This window comes from Mirounga angustirostris, unplaced genomic scaffold, assembly GCF_029215605.1.
Source record: "Mirounga angustirostris isolate CCGP_5_RB_7025 unplaced genomic scaffold, mMirAng1.0.hap1 SCAF_4, whole genome shotgun sequence".
Taxonomy (NCBI): domain Eukaryota; kingdom Metazoa; phylum Chordata; class Mammalia; order Carnivora; family Phocidae; genus Mirounga; species Mirounga angustirostris.
Genome location: NW_026991712.1, coordinates 187,138,677 through 187,158,623, shown reverse-complemented (window position 1 = coordinate 187,158,623; position 19,947 = coordinate 187,138,677). Strand labels below are relative to the sequence as shown.

Here is a 19,947-nt window from a genome sequence, read left to right as displayed (position 1 = left end):
AGTCTGTGCTAATAATGTGACTTATGGGGGAGGCCTTGGGCTCCAGGGCGTCAGCTCCACCTCTGGTCAGGCTGGAGCTAAGACCTGCCATGCCTACACGACCAAGCCACGACAGAGACTCTGGACACCCAGGCTCAGGGGGGCTTCCCGGGCTGGCGACACCCTGCGCGTGTTCTTATGCAACATCACGGGTGGGAGGTAAGGGCTGCCCACGTTCCTCCACTGGTTCCTCACACCTGGTCTCTCCTGGACTCTGCCCCCCTGTGCCTCTTCCCAATGCGGATTTTAATCTGTGTTTTTTCACTGTAGTCAGCCAAAACTGAGTGTAACAGCTCAATTCGGTGAGTCCTTTGAGTGAATTTTTGAACCTGAAGGCAGTCTTGGCGACCTCCCAATATATTGTGCAGCTTTGAGAAAGCCCCCTACCTCCCTATGGAAATGCAGAGCATTTCTGCACCCACCTCATGAGGTTGGAGGGAGCATATATAAACTCATTCGCCAAAAACAATGTGGGGCACCTACTACCACTAAGATGCGTGTGACTTCCTTAGTCACTGCTGACTCAGTCCTGCATGCCCTCCACCAGCCTCACCTTCTACCAAGAAGGAAGTGGCTGGAGGGAGAACAGGGGACGTGATGGGCAGAGGACCACATTTCACCTTCTATGGCCATACGGGGTGTGATCAGGACATTTCTGACCGACTACCAACATACCACCACAGTGATTGTGTCCCAGCAAGTCAGTTTGGATGATGTGGCCAGATCTGAGATGGGGACACTGTTTCCTAGTGTCATTCATGCATTCCTTTCATTAGTGAAGAACCTCAGCCTCATTGACGTTTTGGTCCAGATCTTATGGGGTTGTCCTGTGCACTGTAGGACAGAGCCAGCATCTTGGGACTCTATCCACTAGATGCCAGTAGGACCCTTCACCCCTGTGTGACCACCAAAAATGTCTCCAGACAGGGCCAGATGCCCCCGGCTGAGGACAATCTGACAGGTCCTTTAGGGTAATTCCTCAAGGACTTAACTTCACCATGTTATCATGAGGTGTTAGTACAGCTGTTTCCAGAGTGGGGCTCTCTTCTCTGTATGGGGTGGTCCTGCCTTAAGATGCAGAGAATTCCAATGAGAGGCAGCTTTATCTCCATGGAGTCCTGGCTCCAGCCTCCCCCATCACCCACAGCATGGAATGCCCTGCAGGGTCACTCAGAAAATGGCACACTCCTTTGTGTCCACACCAAAAAAGCTAGCAGCCTTGTTTCTCTGAGAACACCCTGGTTTTGGAAGACACGTTTTCCCTCAGCAGCCTTCTCTCACCCCAGGAGGTGGCCAAGTGCCTCAGAATGAGCCCAAACTTCAGAGCGCCTCCTTCTCAAGAAAGCTGGGCTAGCCTCTCACTACGCTGCGAGCTTCACCAAGTTCCCAGAGAGACTGTTTGTCAAAGATGTGCTGTGGAGTCCATGTTTTGCAGCCTTGGTGGAAAAGGAATGGAGTTTTTGCAGTGAGGTTGGTACTTTGGGAGACCCCTGTCACCTCTCATCCATCAAGCCCCTGAAGACAGACGTCCTTGGATCCAGTGGTCACCGTCCCTGGTTCCCACGGCGCAGGCACATGAGATCCCTGCATTCTATGATGAGCTACCATTGACAAAGATATGTCATCCCTTTGCCTCAGCAAACGCCAGCGCCATTGCTCCTGCCCTCATCCAAGGATACCAGCCGGATGTACCACGTACATTCCTCAAGCACTAGGAAAGAAGGCCCTCGATGGGTTTGCTTTTGCCATGGACAGTGGCCCATGTTTGATTCAGCTCCATTTAATGAGAAAGTCGTCCAGACCCAGAGATGGATTACCAACTCCCCATCAATCTCCAGGGCCTAATCTTATTACAAACCACCACAAATACAACCATAAAAGCCCTATTGATTGAGGCAGAGTTTGCTAATCCATCTGTCCCCATCCATTATTCCAGGTATAATTTTTCATTATCAGGATGGCAGCTGATTCCTCACACGTTAGTATACAGTGGCAATTACCAGGAGCAGAAAGGGCCCCTAAATTAGCAGGAACAATAACACCTGTCAGAAAGGGGAAGCAAGAACCCCACACAGCATGCTGTGCACTCTGGGACCATGTCTGAGTTGCAAAGAATTTGAAGATGGATTCAATATTGACCTTGTAAATGGAGAGGAGAAGGTTTGTGTTTTCTTCCCTTTCTCGGGTGTATAGAGTGTACCTTCCCTTCAGGTGACATCCTCGTTCACCGGATCACAGCCTGCCTGACAGCTGGAGTAGACACTGTTCTAGGTTTTTCTTGCTCGGGGTCAGTAGGATTTGTGGGACAGATGTTCCTACCTGCAGTATGTAATGTCCACAAGGGACCTGGCCTGAGGGGAGCACTAGTTAAGGTGTGAGTAATATGGGAGAAATTAGTGAGGAAGGAGAGAATCTTTGGGGGATAACCTCCAAAGAACCCTGCCATTTGCGTGGGGCAGGGAAAACCAGTAGCTCTGACATCTGAGATCTGAACGTCCTTGTCTTTTTGCAAAATGCAGCTCCTTTTCAGGCTTGATGGAGAAAATTGAAAGACATGTGGCTGAAATAATTCTTTGGGTCCCCGGAGGGACTAAATTGATAAAATTCTCCCAGGAGTTTGGTTTCCAAAAATCAAGAATCCTGTCTAATTGAGTTCTCGAGGAAACTGTCACACAAAGTGATCTATTCCCAAGCCAACCTCACATGGACAAACCTGGCAGGGCAAAGCTGCCCATGGCTAACTGTTACGGTCCAGCTTGCTAAAGTGGACGTTGTGGCTGTCTTTGAAATCACCTTGGCAGTGGCCAGTGAAATTCTCAGAACTCAGGAAGCCTTTGATGATGGAGCGTGAAGGTTCTAGTCTTCAGAACCAAAGAACTGCAGCTTGAGTCCCAGCTTTAACCAATCTTTCAAAATAGATATATATTCTATTTAATTTATAAGACAAACCACCCTCAGCTGTTCACGTAAATTAGAGGCCAGCAAACTATAAACTATGAGCGAAATTTGGCTGCTCTCTGTTTTTGTAAATAAAGTTTTATTGGAACATAGCCACACCCGTTTGCTTGCGTATTATCCATGTCTGCTCTTGCCCTGTAACGGCCTGATGGGGAAGTTGCGACAGAGACCATACTGCCCACAAAGCCTAAAATATTTACTCTCTGGCCCTTCATGGCAAGGTTTGCCTACCCAGCATCCATGCGAAGACTTAAGGGATTTATACTGATGAAGAAGAAAGGACTCCTGGCATTTGGGGAGGACTAAATAACAGGGCAGATGATTGAAACAGGACATCACTTCTCACATGCTATTCTGTTCTCTTCGTGGTAGCCAACCTCCCAGAGAGAATAAGTGAGGAGGCATCCTTATGGATTTTCTGTCTTCCAGCCTGCTTCTTACAAGTGTCATTCTTGCCACATGTCAAAAGGCCTGATCCTTGTTCCACCATCATGAGCATGGGGTCTATGGGATCTTCTTGAAGCTATTGCTCTTTTATGCACGAGCCCAGGGGCCCATCAGAACTCATGGGCCAGGCGTTGAAGCATAAGGCTGTTTGCCTTGCAAGTAAAGTATGTGAGGAGTAGTCAGATGTTTGCCTCTAGCTAGTTTTATGACCAGAATGTAGCTACAGATGGGTTAGTTTGGCTTTAGATGTTTGATCTTCTCTGAGGCTCCAGAGCAGAGAACTGCCTTTCATCCTGGCTCTGCCGAATGATGATGGGAAAGTCACTTTACTCCTCAGCATCAAGCTCCTCATCAGTCAGGCAGGTGCAAAAGTGCAGGATGGTGATGGATTCGGTTGATCACATGTGAAGACTTGGCAAGGTACCTGGCATAAAGAAGTCTTTCTAGAAAGCATAGCAGATGATCTTGGCTGGTTATTAACCCACTGATCATTTCCCCCAAAATTTAATTTGGTAAGTTCTATGGAGGAGTTGCACACTGAAGGCAGGAGAAGGGCCTCCAGAATAAGGCAAACCTTAGGATTATATCATCGCCTTTCTCCCTGTTCCCCTGGTTTTTATTTTCTCCTTTTCAGTTATAAATGTAATATGTCACACAGCTACAGTTGTAAGGGACTATGTTAGACTGTGTGGGGGGCTAGGGGTGGGTATGAAGATGAAGAGGCCCCTTTCTTTTTTTTTTTTTTCCCCCAATCTTGGGCTCTCTTTCTTTTTTTTTTTTTATTCTTATGTTAATTCCCATACATTACATCATTAGTTTTAGATGAAGTGTTCCATGATTCATTGTTTGTGCACAACACCCAGTGCTCCATGCAGAATGTGCCCTCCTCAATACCCACCACCAGGCTAACCCATCCTCCCGTCCCCCTCCCCTCTAGAACCCTCAGTTTGTTTTTCAGAGTCCATCGTCTCTCATGGTTCGTCTCCCCCTCCGATTTCCCCCGCTTCATTCTTCCCCTCCCGCTACCTTCTTCTTCTTCTTTTTTTTTCTTACCATATATTGCATTATTTGTTTCAGAGGTAGAGATCTGAGATTCAACAGTCTTGCACAATTCACAGCGCTTACCAGAGCACATACCCTCCCCAGTGTCTATCACCCAGTCACCCCATCCCTCCCACCCCACCCCCAACTCCAGCAACCCTTAGTTTGTTTCCTGCAATTAAGAATTCCTCATATCAGTGAGATCATATGATACATGTCTTTCTCTGACTGACTTATTTCGCTTAGCATAATACTCTCTAGTTCCATCCACGTCGTTGCAAATGGCAAGATCTCATTCCTTTTGATGGCTGCATAATATTCCATTGTATATATATACCACATCTGAAGAGGCCCCTTTCTTAAGGAGGCTCAGGGACTTATGAGGCCCTCGGGCAAAGGGCTGGTCTTCTATTCTCAGAGTCATCAGTGAGGGAGAGGTCCCTTGAGCCAACCGTTCTGCCCCCAGGCCTCAGTTTCTTACATCTATCAGAGGAGGAGAATCCGTGCCTTCCCATCCTCACCCACAGCGGGGAATGGAAGGTGATCAGACATCTAAGATGCAGCTGGTCATGGAACTCTTCCCTTCCAAGGACGTTTGCAGATATTCAACCCCACAGAATTCCCATAGTAACAAGATGACAGGTCAAAATCTAGCAGTGCCCTGAGCCTCCCCTGGTCCTACAGATGGTGGGGAATGGATGGCACAGCGCTCTGCTCTTGTGGGGCTCTCAATGCCTTCAGCTCGGCCTGACCTAGCAGTTGAACCAGCCCCCGTGTCCTCTTGGCTCACCCACTCACTGTGTACTTTTACATCGCCAGCCTCCATAAGCTGGATTCTCGTGACCTAGAAGATGGAAGGTTTAGCCCAAGGAATGAAGACTCGGTTCTTGCCATGGGGAATGGGATGCGACCTGCCAACGAATGGCTGAGAAGTTTTTGGCATGGGCCTGGAGCACTTCCTGAGGGGTCTGTTCATGGAGGAGGTGGTGAGGCTCAAGAAGATGTAGAAGCTTGCTCTCCCCCAGGAATGTGGACGGGAGAGGTACCAGCCTCTACCTTGGAATAAAGGAGACCAAAACTGAGCTTAGAGAAAGTCAGAGCAAAAGCAGATTAATGAAGTTTGAGCTCAGAATCATATTATACTGCTGTTCTTAGTATGGACTTTGAGCCAGCAGATCCTATGCGAACCAAGGAATTTACACAAACTGGTCCATTTGGTTTTCACTTGCATAACTGATGATGATAGTATTTACCTTTGAGAGTTGTTACCAGGATAATTTGGATAATGCACCTCTGACAATTGTTACCACTTGTTGAGCATGCCTGAGATCACCATCATCACCATCACCATCCTTTCCAACCCTTCCTCTGCCAAAGCGGTCTGAGTTGGGTGTTGGGGAAGCTGTTGAATAGTTAGGGATTTCTGAGGCTGGCGGGTACTCCATTGTTGATGAGACTGAGGGTGTTCCCTGTGGTGTAACTGGCTGTCAGTCCTATGGGAAAACTGATTTGGCAGTCTTAGATGAAAAGGCAAACTGGCCTAGAGGTTTATGGCAGCTGCCACAACTTGGGCATAGATGTATGTGAAGCCATTGGCCAGAACCAGCAGTGAATGCTGCCATTTTAAAAAATGGGCACTAGATCACTTCCCAGCCTTTCGGCTAAGATCAAGTGAAAAAATGGGCACTAGGGAAGCCGCTCCTTAAAGGGGGGGCACCGTGGCTGAGTTCGTCAAAACTGACAATGTTTGGCATGCAGTAGGTGCTCTGTAACTGGTTCTTGAATCAGTGGATAAAAGAATAAATGAAGGGATTTCCATTACATTCATGTCTTCTCCAGTTTTCCTAGTGGTGCTTATCCTGTGGGCTCAGGAGAGGAATCCCTCACGACAAACAGAAATAGCCCGGAAGACGGGCAAACAGGAAAAGAAAGCTTGTTTTCTGGTCATGCCAACTTTGAATCATTTATTAATAATTTCCCCCACGAGGATCATATTCAGTAGAGAGGTAACATCTGTTTGCGAGACTGTGTCCTTGGGAGACCGCCAGAAAAATCTTATATTCTGAAATCCTCCATGCTGGGACACATGTGCGTCTTGTTCTCACCCCAGGACCCGCTGGGTTCCTCGGGGTGATGGGCGGGCCTCTGCAGTTGGACCCCTGGAGTGGAGAGAGGCAAGTGCTTACACCTCCCAGGTGCAAGAACACAGGGAAATTAGCACTTCGGTGGGACGAGGGGCTGCCCCCTGCAGGGCTCACTGCAGAGCCCCCAGGACCTTTATGGCCCAGCTCCTCAGGTAGGGTTCTTCCTGATCAGAGGAGGACAGGGCCTTTGCAGGTGGCTTTTATGGACCAGTGGCATCTGCCGGGCGTGCCCCCAGTGTCTGTGTTCCAGGAAGGATGTGACAGATGTGTTGTCAGGAGGAACATAGCCTTGCCGCCCATCCCCTGCATCTGTGGTCAGTGGAAGGTGGTACAGGGGGTGGGGACAGAGGGACAGTGTAGGAGAGAATCCCTGTCCTCTGCTATCCCTGTATGGGGTCAGCAGACAGCTCTCAGGTGGGGCTCAGGCTGCCCCGCTTCTGTCCCTGACTTGCTGTTTCCACTCCTTATGCCCCGCACCATCCTACCCCATGCACACACACAGCAGACACAGGGCAGCGAGGCTAGATTGCAGATCCTTTTCTGGGCTTTGGGGAAGCATCAGCCGCTAGGCCTGGGTCTTTTATTCCTGGAACCTCATCAGGCAGTGAGCATCTTGGAGAGGACTCTGGAAAGAGGAAGATACTCCCCAGTGATCCAGGTAACCCCTGAGTCTTCCAGGAGGTCAACCCATGTTCACTCTCCCCTACCTTCCCAACAAATCCTGGGCTGCCTCGGCCCCTCCTGTGTCAAGCCAGACCTGCTCCCACTCAAAGGCCTGTGCTCAGAATGGAGAACTTAGCCAGGTGGGAGGAGGCAAAGGAAGAGTGACAGGTCCTGGGGGGCGTGCCTCAGCCTGAGCTCACCTGGGCCAGGTGAGGAGCTTGACAGGTGCAAGAAAGGACACAGCTGCCCGTGGGCCGGGTCACAGCTGGGGAGCCAAGAGACGCCGGGGCTGGGGACTCCCTTCCTGGACTCCAGGTGACCGCAGCCCTGGTGCCCAGCCCCTGCCGTGGGGAAGGAGAGACCCGAGTTGACAGGAGCAGGCCCTGCCCTTCCTGGGCTCCTTTGTCTCATGCCCCGGTCTCATGGCTGCCCTCCCCCTTCCTCTTTTCCAGGTCTGGCTGTTCATCAGATTATCACCATCACTGTCTCCCTCATCATGGTCATAGCTGCTCTGATTACAACTCTTGTCTTAAAAAACTGGTAAGGCTCCTCGGCCCCTCTGGCCTGGACATGGGGGCTGTGGGGCTCCCCCGGGAAGTGTGCACAGAGGGTTTCCTACTTGTCAGACCCGGTCCCACATTGCATCCCAGGGCATTGTTTTTCTCATTTGGGCCAGAGAATTGGGTGCAGCTCTTGGCCTTGCTTCAGTCTGCTCACCTTCAGCCCCACGGCAGCTTGGCCGGCCACAGGCGCCGTGCTCTCTGATACTGCCCTTGGGGGACGCGCCCCTGACCGTGGCTTTCTCTGCAGAATGCAAGTGAGCCCAGCCTCCATGACAGTTTCTCAGGCAGCAGGTGTTGGGGTTTCCGAAGCCTGTGTCTGCATTCAATGTGCCTTTCGATGCCACCCACCCAGCACGCCAGCAGCCTGGGCAGGTTCGCGCCCACCCCTCGCTGCCCCCGGCTGTCCAGGGGCCGTGCTCTGCCCACCGATTTGAATCCTTCCTTCCTCTTGTGGCCGCTCTGTGTCTGCTGAACTAGGTTATTGCTTTGCTCCAGGCAGCCCGTTTTTGCCTATTTCCTCCTGGAAATTGGCCTACTTTGAGGTTGGCCTTGCTAGGTGAACCCACCTGCTACACCCCTGGGAAAATCGGGGCACTGCTGGGTGACCCTGGTGCACACACACCTCCGACGCCCCATCTGCCTGCAGCCCCTCCTCCAGCAAATGTGTCTCCTTTTAGCATCAAAGCTCAAACTCCCTTGTAGGGCAATACACCCAAACGGTGCCCCCGTTGCCGGCAGGTGGTGACAGGAGGTCAAGTGGGGCTGATGGGCAGCAACTGCTCCCGAGGGTCCAGACAACGGAGATCCGAGAGAAAGCCAGTCTCCAGGGTTAGCAAAGGTGGCAGGGTGGGATTGGCACAACCCCAAAGCAGACCTCACAGCAAACCAGCGAGGCCTCCCGAAGGCCAGCAAACCCGAGACCCAGGGCGTTTTCTGGGACAGGTGATGAGGACGACCCTCAGCTCACCACAGGGCATCTTGGGCAGGGGCTGGTCCTGGTCTGGAGCCCAGGACCACATGGATGTGTGGCTGGACAAATCCCATTGACCATCTTGACGGCCCCCAGAGGAGATGGAGGAGGCTGTCGCCTGGTGGTTTCCCACATTTGGGTTTGCAGTGAAGCCTCAGAGAGTTCTTCTGGGGAGGACAACCCAGGCAGTGGATGAGGGGGTTCCATGACCTTGAGGGGGGTCCCCTGGGTTTGCATTTATCTTCCCACCTTTGTTTATGGGGTGGGGCTTCTGCGCCAGGAACCAGGGCTCCTCTCACTGGAAAGATGAGATAGGGCATGTCCATGACTTACAGGAAGATGGGCTCATGGACCCTTGCCCCTCATGGCCACTTCCTTCCGCATTGGCTCTGAGCACAGCAGGGAGGGGGAGAAGGGAAACTGGTTCCCCAAACTGGGGGCTCCCCAAATTTCCTCCTAGCTGCCCTCCTCCACTGGGATGGGACTTCCACTTACCCTTCTTGTGACTTGCCGGAAGTGCCTGGGAGAGGTCACTGATAATCTACTCCCCCAGATCGCTCGGCTGTCAAGGGTGGGACTCCCGTGTCCATCCTTGGTGGCGCTGGGAAGGCTCTGTGGTCCAGAGGAACAGGACAGGATCCATGGGGCATGCAGAACAGTTCTCTCCATAGACCTGATACCCGTGAAGAATGGACGATCCACGTTCATTTCCAACTTGGGAGCGTGGGCAGGGGCAGGGCTGAGGACGCGGGGCTCCCCACTTAATAATTCTCCCCAAAGAATAGTCCCTTCCAGAATGAGCCACCAGACCAACCACACCTGTACCCATCCCTTCATGGGGAAACCGAGTCAGCACCCCTGCCTGGCTGACACCCTTCGGCCAGACGAGGCCTCAGTTCTGGGATAACGCAGCTCAGAAACTTATCTCATAATCTGCCCTGCAGTAATGGCCACATTTAAAATTCAAATTTTATTAACAAAAAAAGAGAGAGTGAGCTGATTGTTTGATTGTGGTTGATCTTTCTGAAGAGGCTGGGAATTACCATGTAATATTAAATGACGGATAATTCATGCCCAGAGGCGAAGCCTCCGTAGTCTGAGTGCTGGCTTTTGGCATCTGCCCGCCGCACCCCCACCCCGACTCCTCTGTCTTCCAGCTGTGCCCAAAGCGGGAACACGCGTCGGAAGAGCCACCAGCGGAAGATCAACCAGCAGGAGGAGAGCTGCCAGAACCTGACGGACTTCACCCCTGCCCGGGTGCCCAGCAGCCTGGACATATTCACAGCCTATAATGAGACCCTCCAGTGCTCCCACGAATGTGTCCGGGCATCCGCGCCCATGTACACCGACGAGACGCTGCACCCGACGGCCGACTACAAATCCACGTTTAACGGGAACCGGTAAGCTCAGGCCTGGGCCAGGCCCTCCGCCACAGCATCGTCGACCTGGGGTGGGGGCACCCTTCACGTGTCTTTGGGGGGCCGAGCAAATGCATGCAGCTGGTCTGAGGAAACGGGAGGGGCGGGGTAGACGGAAGGAGGTGTTTCACCCACCAGAGACAGAGCCCAGCAGCAGCCCCGCTCGCTTCCGGACCGCACCCTTGCAGAGCGGGCAGAAGGCCCTCCCCACCCTGGACAGCACGTGCCGGGGGCTGAGCAGGCATCCTGGCCGGCTTTGTGGCAGCGGGCCTCCTGATATCAACACACTCCCCATCAGTCTCTCTGAACGCCCATCAATAAAATGTCAGTGACGCATCTTGCAAAAATATCAAATACCAAATTCCTGATTATTCAGTGCTCTTTTTTATTATTAATGGGTAATCCTTCCAAGAAGACATGACCCTAAAACCATCCCTGGGAACATTTAAGAAACCCTCGAGTCAGCTTCCGAGGGTTTATCCGGAATTAGATGAAAATATCAATAAGCTATTTTTTTTTAAGTGAGCATGCACATATGCATCATTTTGTAAATTAAAAAAAAAAAAATTCTCCAACCACTTAAACATCTTAGGAAGAAATGAGTAGGAAACCAGGCGGACCCGAGGGACCCACCGTCAGCAGTAGGAGTAGCTGTGAATGCCCAGGGGGCCCGAAAGCGTTCCTCCCAGAACCCAGGTTGAGGAGACTCGGGTGACGTTTAGCTGTGCTGCCCATAGCTAACGGGTCCTCATCCTGGCCGTGAGAATGGGGGGACCTTCCTTAAGCTCCTCCTCTTGCATCTCTGCATTGGACTCCACGATATTCCCTGGGATGCTCCCCTCCCAGCCCAGGAGAGTGGAGAGCAGGGGCCTCAGGACTGTCCTTGCAGCCCACATTGCTTGGACTCAGCGACATTTGGGGAGCTCCTCGGTTGCATCGCAGCCTTCCAGAAGGCCTAGTTCACAAAGAATCGGCAAGAGGATTTTCAAACCATTTCACTGAACGCATGTGTTTCGGTTTGGCTATGAGTGCTGGCCAACGAGTGTTTCAGTTTGGGGAATGGGGGCTGGGTTGCCAAGTGACCATCATTGTTCCCACTGGTCCCCCTTTGGCCCTGCCCTGTCCACGTGCAAGGTGGGTGCAGCTGCAAGGTGGGCGCACTGAGCCCTGGCTCGGAGGCATTGGGTGGAATGGGTTCTTGCTTTTTTGGCCCAAGGCAATGCTCTGTTGGCTCTCTCTGGCCTTTGGAAATGGTAGCTTAGGTCTCAAAGGTGACAAGTGACAGGAGACCCATTTCAGGAGTCAGGCCCTGCCCACTCCATCATGTGCAGTAAAGTGGGTGGAATCCTTGCCCTTGGAGGGGGAGACCCCAAGCTTTGGGCTTGTCCTGCAAATTAAAAAACTAAAAATTACATGTCTTCTGTGCACGGCTCCTTCAGGCTCTGTGTCCTCCAGGGCCTTCCAGGGTGGACATGAGTGTTAGCTGGCCACAGGGAGAGGGGCCCCCTTCCTGCCGAAGGCCAGTGGGTCCCAGCTGAGCATTACCTTTCTGCGTTCTTTTCGACTCAAGAAGCCAGTTTCCGGCAGTAGGCCTCAGGCGGCCTGCTCGTCCGGTGTTCTGTCCGAGCGCACGCAAGCCCGTTTTTCTGATCGCTGCAGACCCTCTTCTTCTGATCGGCATCTTATTCCTGTGGCCTTTGTGTCTGAGAAATGGTTTGAAATCTCCTGCTGACTGGCCGAAGTCTTGTTTACCTCCTGGGGGCAGGGCAGACGCCATGTGTCTGTTTTATGGTACGTACCTCTTTTTTTGGACATCGATCAATTTTTCCCCCCTTTGCCTCACCTTCCTCACCCCCGCCTCCACTCTGGGACAACCGGGAGCCCTTCTGGACATGGCAGGTGGAATTCCAATGGCGTTGCCATCTCGAATGCGAGCCAGGAGGGCTGGGCTTGTGGTCTCTCTGCTGCACTTGTTAGAAATGTCCCCGTGGAGGGAGGGACAGACACCCACGAGTGGCAGCGCCGTCCCAGCCCCAGGTAAGGCCCCAGCCGGCAGGGAAACCTGGCCCCTCAACAGACAGAGACCAGGGCAGCGGCTATGCGGGCAGGCATCACACCTGCATCGGATGTCTCTACGTCGGGGCGGGGGGTGGGGTGGGCGGAGGAGGACTCGAAGCAGAATTAAAACACAATTTTGGAATATAAAAATGAGAGATAAGAAGGGAAAAGATAAAGGAAGGAAGCAAGAGTTGAGACATCTACTAATTTAAAGCCAGGGACCAGCACCAAAACAGGATGAATTTTCCACGCTCTGCTGAATAGGAACATTTGCTTTGCTTTCAGTGATATTAACTTTAATGCTAACGGTAAATTGCTTTCTTCTGTGCCGAGTCTCCCGAACACTCAGGCTGCTGGGGGAGAAAGTGCATTTTGCCCCCATGACTGCACATTGTCTCCACACAGTCAATAGATGCAACCCGGACTTTGGGCTTTTTGGTCTTGTTTTTCTTTTTGATGTTGGGTTTTCTAAGGACCCTCATTTTTTTCTCAAACACAGATACTCTGTGACATCGGATCCCTTCCCTGAGTAGGGAACCCAGGTCCTAGGATGGGTTATCGATATTTGAAAATACTTGCTTCTTCCTTCTGCCCACCTTCTGAGGCAGGAATCATCATCAGAGTGGGTGGGAGGTGTTTCCTGGGGGCGCCCGTGTGCCCCTTGGGGGGCTCGGCTCGCAGCACGAAACCAGGGGCTGGAGGAACCCACGGCTTTCAGAAATAGGAGTGAATGGGTCGGTCCTAATCCAGCCCTCATGAATCAAGTGTTTGCTCCAAATCAAATCTCCAGCCCTCGCTTCCTGTCCTGAAGCCAAAATGACCTGCTTAGCATGATGTGCAGCTATCGGGCAAAGAAATGTGATTAGACGAGAATGGAAAGCGCTCCTCCCCACCCCCACAAAAGGCCTTTGTTGAGACTGTGCAGGCAAGTTAGGTACGGTGCACTCCGTCCCCAACCATTCAAGGGCCAGATGCGCCTGCATGGCCCATCCATCAGAACCTGGTGCCTTTGTCTGCCTCAATGTGACTCACCTCATTAAGGCCAGGGACAAAGCTCCCTTTGGAGTTCCAACCAGGCTGGCAACAGGGAGCTTCTTATTAGCAGCAGAGTTCCCACCTGTCTGGTGAACCCTCTGCAGGATGGCCCGGTGGTCACCAGTATCCCTGTTAGGATTTTAAAAATGCATAAAAACATAAGACATTGATCTGGCCCTGCACGTCAAGGGTTCTGCTCCCTTCCTTCAGGAGCTGCAGGCTCACAGCCTGGAGGTGCTCTTCACTCCAGGGAGCTCCCCCCCACCAGCAGGGGCTGGGCGGCAGGTTCCCTGAGGTGGACTTTCAGGGGGACACTTAGGGAGCACTCTTGACATCTAGGGACTCCTACTGTCCTCCCAGAAATGCCACTTTACAGAGAGGAAACTGAAGAACGAAGCAGTTAAGTGACTTGCCTAGGGCCAGTCAGGTTGCTCGTGGTGGGGCGGATCAGCCCAAGGCGGCCTGGCTCTCTCTCGGTTGCAGCCCTCCGCGCTATCCCTCTGTCCCCTGTGCCACCCCCAGCCCGGCCCCAAGTGGGAGGAGAGTTGGTGCAGCTGGAGGTGGGCTTTCCCAGCAAACTGGCATCCTGGGACATTTAGCTCAGTTCTACAGACGGGAGATCAGCTCCTGAGCGCCCAACAGCCTGAGCCACCAGCCTCCTCACCCACATTGGAACCAAGAGTCACAGCCCTGACTTAAAAAAAAAAATGGTAGAAAAGTGCTTTTATGGATTCCTGTGCTCCAGAAAGCTTTTCAGACTCAGTTCTCTCTTCTAGCAACTCAGGCATCAAAGGACCCCCGCAAGCTGTTGGTGGGCTCACCCCTTCTGCCACTCCCAGGTGGGCCCTGCCTGGACCACGTTCCTCTCAGGCTGTCTGGACCCCCACCTGCCAGGTCGTCCTAGGAACTGTCTCAGGACCACCTCCATTCTCAGGAAGGGACACATCTGTGTCCGAAGAGCTTGACCCGCTCACTGTGGACCCCAGGCGGGCCGTTCGGGGAGGTGAGAAGAGCCGAGACAGGACCTCCTCTGAGTCCGGCCACATGTAGCAGCCACACCTGGTGGCAGACGCAGACCAGGAGGGCTCCGCAAACAGTCTTGTTAGCCTTTGATAAATGCTTAAAGACTCCTTCACCACGTGTCGGACAGACCGGTTATCACTCACTGGGAGGAAAGCATTCGGATTCTAAGTCTCCCTGATTCTTGCAGTTAATGCCTGGACATGAGCATCGAGCAGAGAATGGCCAGGAAGATCGCTCAGATTTACTAAGGTACTTATTGTCCCTTAAATAAATAGCAATTAATACTAAAATATTTAATTAAGGTTTAGGAGCTGGCGGAGATACTTATCTCCTGCGTAGTTGCTGAGCCCCTCCGAATGCGTTTGTCATGATGACAGAGCAGTTTGTTACCACACCGTCTTGTCCGCTCGCGCTGACCCACACGCACACGTGGGACCCGAAAGTGGCCAGTGCGCTGCCCTGCGGGCGGGTTGTCCCGGATTCAGGCACCCCCGTCTGGGCAGATGTTCACTCTGTCGCCCTGATTCGGCCTCTGTAGTCGATTCTGGCAAATTCCTGCCTCAGACCACCTCCACAGTGGCACCCAGTTGTCCTGACCTTCCCGCCCACCGAGGAAAGGGGCCAAGGACACACGCCCGCCCTTGGCTCTCGGGCTAATTTCCTGTCATTTTTCACATAACAGGTAAACTTCAGAAAACCTCATTAGTGTTCAGATCTTTGCATTTGCCAAGGCCACTTTATTCCCAACTGAGCCCGAAAAGTAATAAAAGTTCTCGTATCTGAAGCCAGTAAGAAATAAATCATGTGTTATTATTATTTTCAAAAACACACTGAAGACATAACTAATAAAAGCCGAGATATGCACCTGAGCCTTCCTGCTTTGTTCTAAAAAAAAAACAAAAAACAAAAAACAACACATTAACAGAATACCCAGCTTTTGCAATTCAGAGGAGCACTGTTTTCAAAGCAACGTGCAGACCGTACTGCAAACTGGTCTGTCTCAGCCGAGCACCAGCAGCAAGACAAACCTGGCGGCAAAGTACCCCTTTCAGGACGCAGCAGTGGAGAAACGGACTAGCAGCCCCTGGCACTGGGTGCTCTTGCCACGGTGTGTTCTTTGTTTTGCAAAGGCAGACACTGATCTCTGAGCCTGGGACCCAGCGTGTGGTCTGCTGCTGGGGGGGCCAGGCAAAACCCAGGATCTCCTTCCAGGCAGCAGGGAGCACTAGTTTCTCCAAAGTCAGAATTCATCCCAGGTCCCAGTCTCTCAGATCACTTTGCAGCATGCTGCTTCCCTTTCTGGCCGGGAACCCTCGTGGGTGTGGGTGTGGGTGCCCTTGACATGTGTCTCCAGCCAGGACGTGGAGGGGCGTGCTCCTTGGCTGTCTTTCCCATTGGCCTGGGATGCACGGCCCTCTCAGGTCCCTCTCAGGGTTAGTGCCCAGCTGAGAGGGTCATACACCGAGCCTTGGGAACAGAAAGCCGAAGCCCTCCCGTGAGCTGAGTGCCAGCAGCAGGAACGTGGGGCGGGCGTGGAAGGTCACGCCCCTGCTCCCGGCCTGACGGGGTGATGCCACCCTTGCCGGAGACCCTTGCAGGGAACCCACCCACCTCTGCAGGAAGCCAGCACTGTTGTTCAGGTGGAATGCAGGGCACAGAGTGGAGCCCTCTCCCTGCCCCTCTCTCTCTGCCTCTCTCGTCCTGAGACAGACGCCGGTAGGTTTGGAAGAGGCTCCATCCCCAGCAGCGCAAGGGCCGCTCCGTCTGTCCTCGGATGCAGTAGTCAGAACCCACCTGCACGCAGCGCCTGAAGGTCATGAGTCTCGGGGGCCGAGGACGAGGCTACTCCCACACATGCCTCTTCCCTGAGCTGCGTCCAGGACTGATGGTCCACTCCGGGCCAGGCACAGAGCTGGAGACGCGGTGGACCCAGCAGGCACCCCGTAACACCTGCAACGACTCGTGGCGTGCACACACTCAGGAGAGCCCGCGTGGCTTGCCCTTACCTGCAAAGCCCCACAACAGCGAGCTCGAATAGACAAAGATGAACTAGAGGTCGCATTTAGGAGAGGAGGGGCTGTCCAGGAAGGCCTCCCCAGGGAGGTGACCGTCTGCAGGTACTCGAAGGACATGGAACGAGGAGGCAGGACCTTGTCCGGGGTCAGAAGCACTGAAGACGTGAGGTGGGACAGTGGCCGCATAAACTCCATACGGAAGAACCCCCACGCGACGGCGGGCGCGAGGGAAGGGACGAGGCCGCACCTGTCACCTCCATCGGTCTGGTTACCGTCAGAATAAAGGACCTGAAGGTAGCCCTGCAGCGGTCCTCGCAGGAAACCTCCCCTCGTGAGGGGACAGCCGTCTGACAGGTGCTCCAACCCAGGACCCTCATGCCAGCGAGGAGGGGGCGCTGCTCAAACCAGAGAGGGTCCCAGGCCGCCGGACCTGGGCCCGCGATCACCAGGCACAGGCTTTCGAGTCCCCATGTTTTTTTGGTGTGTATTTTTTAACTTTTAAAATTGCGGTAACACGTACCTAACACAGAATGGACCATTTCCAGTTCTGTGGCATCAGGCACATCGACAACATTGTGCATCCCTCACCACCACCTGTCTCCAGAACCTCCGCATCATCCCAAACTAGAACTCTGCCCCCATGAAACACCGACCCCCCCCGACCCCCTCCCCCAGCCCCTGGAGCCCCCTTCTCCTCTCAGGCTCTTTGCACTTGACTCCTCCTGTGAGTGGAGTCATGGAGCATTTGTGTCCACATTTTTTAGCTTTCCAAAAATTAGAATGAGGGCAGACATGCAGGAGGGACATTACTCTCCTCTTTAATGGCTTCGTTTTTTAAAGCACCCCCACCCCATCCTAGAAAGTGGAGGTGAGCAGGGGCAGGGCACCGTTGGAGTGAAGCTGCCGAGGGTGGTCCAGCACCCACCTGACCAGATGTCCTATTTCTTTACACGAGATGACACCCTGCCCACAGCAGAGCATGCAGTCCCTCGGGAGATGAGTAGACGTTCCGTTTTAGGCCTCCTAGGGTTGCTCAAACGTGTCATACAGAGGTAGAAGGCAAGGTGAGGCGGCAGCTAGGGGCCCTGCCTTGTTGTCCAGACCAGGAGGGCTCCCGGAGGGAAAACGAGCCCCCTCACCCCCAACCCAAGTGGAGGAGAATGTCCGTGCTGAAGCTCCTGGTGCAGACAGTGCCGAGCAGGATGCTGGCCTGCAGCCTCCTGCCTCCCCCAGCCTGGGCGCCCCGCAGCCCCCAGTCCCGGGGAGGATCACCCGGCAGGCTTATTCAATTCAGGACAAAGCATCCTACCCCCTCGGCTGTTGAGACAGAGGTAATGGGCCCAGGCCTGGCACAGGATCAGAGTCTCCTGGGGAGCTTGTAGAAACCCATATCCACAGGCCCTACCCGAGGACCTGCGTCTGGGCCTCTGGAGGTGGGTGCAGGTGTGTGTGTTTCTGAAGTGCTCAGCAGGTGACTAGGACAGGGCCGGTCCTGCGGGGCCGGGACCCCCCGCGGACTTGCCAGAGCTCCAGCCCACGGCCTCTGGGCTTTATTTTGGAATTACTGTCCCCCGTCTAGTTGTCTCAGCGGCATAGATGAGTGTGCAGCGTCCTCCCCCTTTGTACTGTCTGAGGGTCCTCGTTTCCTGTAGTTGTGAGCTGGGGGGGACTCCAAGTGACAGCAGAGAGAAACAGTGCCCCATCCTTACAGCAGAAGTGCCTCCAGGCTGAGCCATGGCGTGTTCCAATGCCCCTGGCCATGCCCAGAACAGCCGCAGGTCTCTGACTCTCTGGGAGATGCTGACCTCTGGGGTCTGTCACTGAGGCGGGAAGACTCTGGGGTTCCTACTTTCTGAGACTAGGTATGCCCAGGTTGGGAAGAGCTGCCCTTCTTTGCAGTCGGCTGACTTGGCTTGCAAGCACTCGCCTTCTTTCTTTCTTCAGCAAGATCGCGTCTTGGGGAGACCCAGGGGTCAGTTTTTCTGATGCAACCGGTTAATCTCCCCAAGTCCCAGCCTCAGTGAGCCTCCAGCTGAGCAGTGGGCTGAAATGGACCCCACTGCTTCCCGCCATCCAGGAATGGGGCGGGCGGCATCTGCTCCTGGTGGGTAGGAGCTGAAAAGGGGGTCAGCCTGGCACTGGGTGCATGCAGTCACTTGCAGGCTTGTGGAGCACGGCCCCCTCGTAGTTAACGCAGGGGTGGTCCCAGCCCCTCTTAGGAAGCCCAGACCCACTCCTGTTGCGGGCAGAAGCAACAGCTCCACCATCAAGTACTGTGATTAGCACGAGGTCCCTGGGACTCCTAGCATGTGCTCCAGTCCCCGGTGCCCAGGGCAGGAGACCCCGGTGTCTGCAAGCCAGCAAGGCTCAGAGGGGCTATACAGACTCATCCTGCCCTTGGCTCCCTGCTATTTAATCTCTTCTTGTTTTCTTTCCACACAGGATTCCGTTGGTGAACCTGTAAAAAAAATAAATAAATAAAATTAAAAAAAAAAATTAAAACACACACACACACACACACACATACACACAAAACCTAAAAACTAAACTCTCTACGGGGAGGGTCCCCATACCTACCGCTTCAGTTTGCCGGTGGGGAGCTCAAAGAGCAGGACGCTATAGGCCAAATATATTTTTATAAAAATGCCCACGCCTATGGGGGACTGCCTTCTGCCAGAGTTGTCTTTGGAGAGCAGAAAGAAGGAAAGCAAGGAGGAAGCTGGAGACAGAGAAGAAAGGCCAGCAGGAAGCACCTGGAGCCTGGGATTTGAACTGATTCTGAACCTTTGCTGATAATACCATTATGTGCCATGTACTGACCCGAAGGACTTGGTGACCAAGGTGAAGCCAAGCGAACCACGCGTAGAAATCTTCCCGAAAACAGGGGGTGGGAATCTTCCAATAGAGTCGCTATTTCTGGTTAATATACATATATAAATATATAAATACACACAGACACACACACACACACTTTTTTTGTACTGTAGCAATTTTTGAAGATCTTCAATGTTCCTTTTTAAAAAAAAAATGTTATCGGTTACAGAATCTGATTTATTTAACACGCTTAGTACGGGCAGAATAAACTGGTGTTTTCTACTTTGGCAACATACTGCACACACAAGAACACACACACACACACGCATATATATGCATATATTGGAAATGCAGTTCCACGAGTGAGCATATTCCTTCTGGTGACCTGGTATCCCATTGCCATCCATCCCGGGGGACAGCCTGGACCCACGCCAACAGACCCCTCAGTGACACATCCTGCATTCGCTGGTATTTGGTGAGTGGCACTAGATGTATACTTTATTATCTTGGGCCAGAATTAAGAATGCCATGGTTTTATATACATACATATAGAGAGAGAGAGACACACATAAATACGATCTTTTTTTTTTTTTCATTTAATCGTTGGAAGAAACTACCTAACAGCCACGCACACATTTATGTAGCCGGCTGCTTACAAACGGGGCTGAGCGTCAGCTTGGGTGGGTGGTGGATTCTTGACCATCTTTGTGTCCTACAAGAATAGAGCGAATTAAAGAAAGTTTTCCAGTTCCAAAAATT

At 52.8% G+C, this 19,947-nt stretch overlaps 1 protein-coding gene across 2 annotated transcripts in view; it reads left to right on the top strand.

Annotated features, from left to right (window-relative positions):
* The window catches only part of AJAP1 (adherens junctions associated protein 1), a 119,303-nt gene extending 100,394 nt beyond the window's left edge, over positions 1 to 18,909 (top strand). The window contains exons 3-6 of one of the 2 annotated variants that reach the window (XM_045895529.3): positions 7,745 to 7,832; positions 9,983 to 10,225; positions 11,903 to 12,034; positions 18,817 to 18,909. In XM_045895529.3, the coding sequence (XP_045751485.2) occupies positions 7,745 to 7,832; positions 9,983 to 10,225; positions 11,903 to 11,975 (404 nt within the window). In that variant the 3' untranslated portion in view covers positions 11,976 to 12,034; positions 18,817 to 18,909. Of the gene's footprint in view, positions 1 to 7,744; positions 7,833 to 9,982; positions 10,226 to 11,902; positions 12,035 to 14,112; positions 15,319 to 18,816 lie in introns of those variants that run through there. The other variant, XM_064590054.1, reaches the window with a different exon arrangement.
* Positions 18,910 to 19,947: the final 1,038 nt, after the last annotated feature.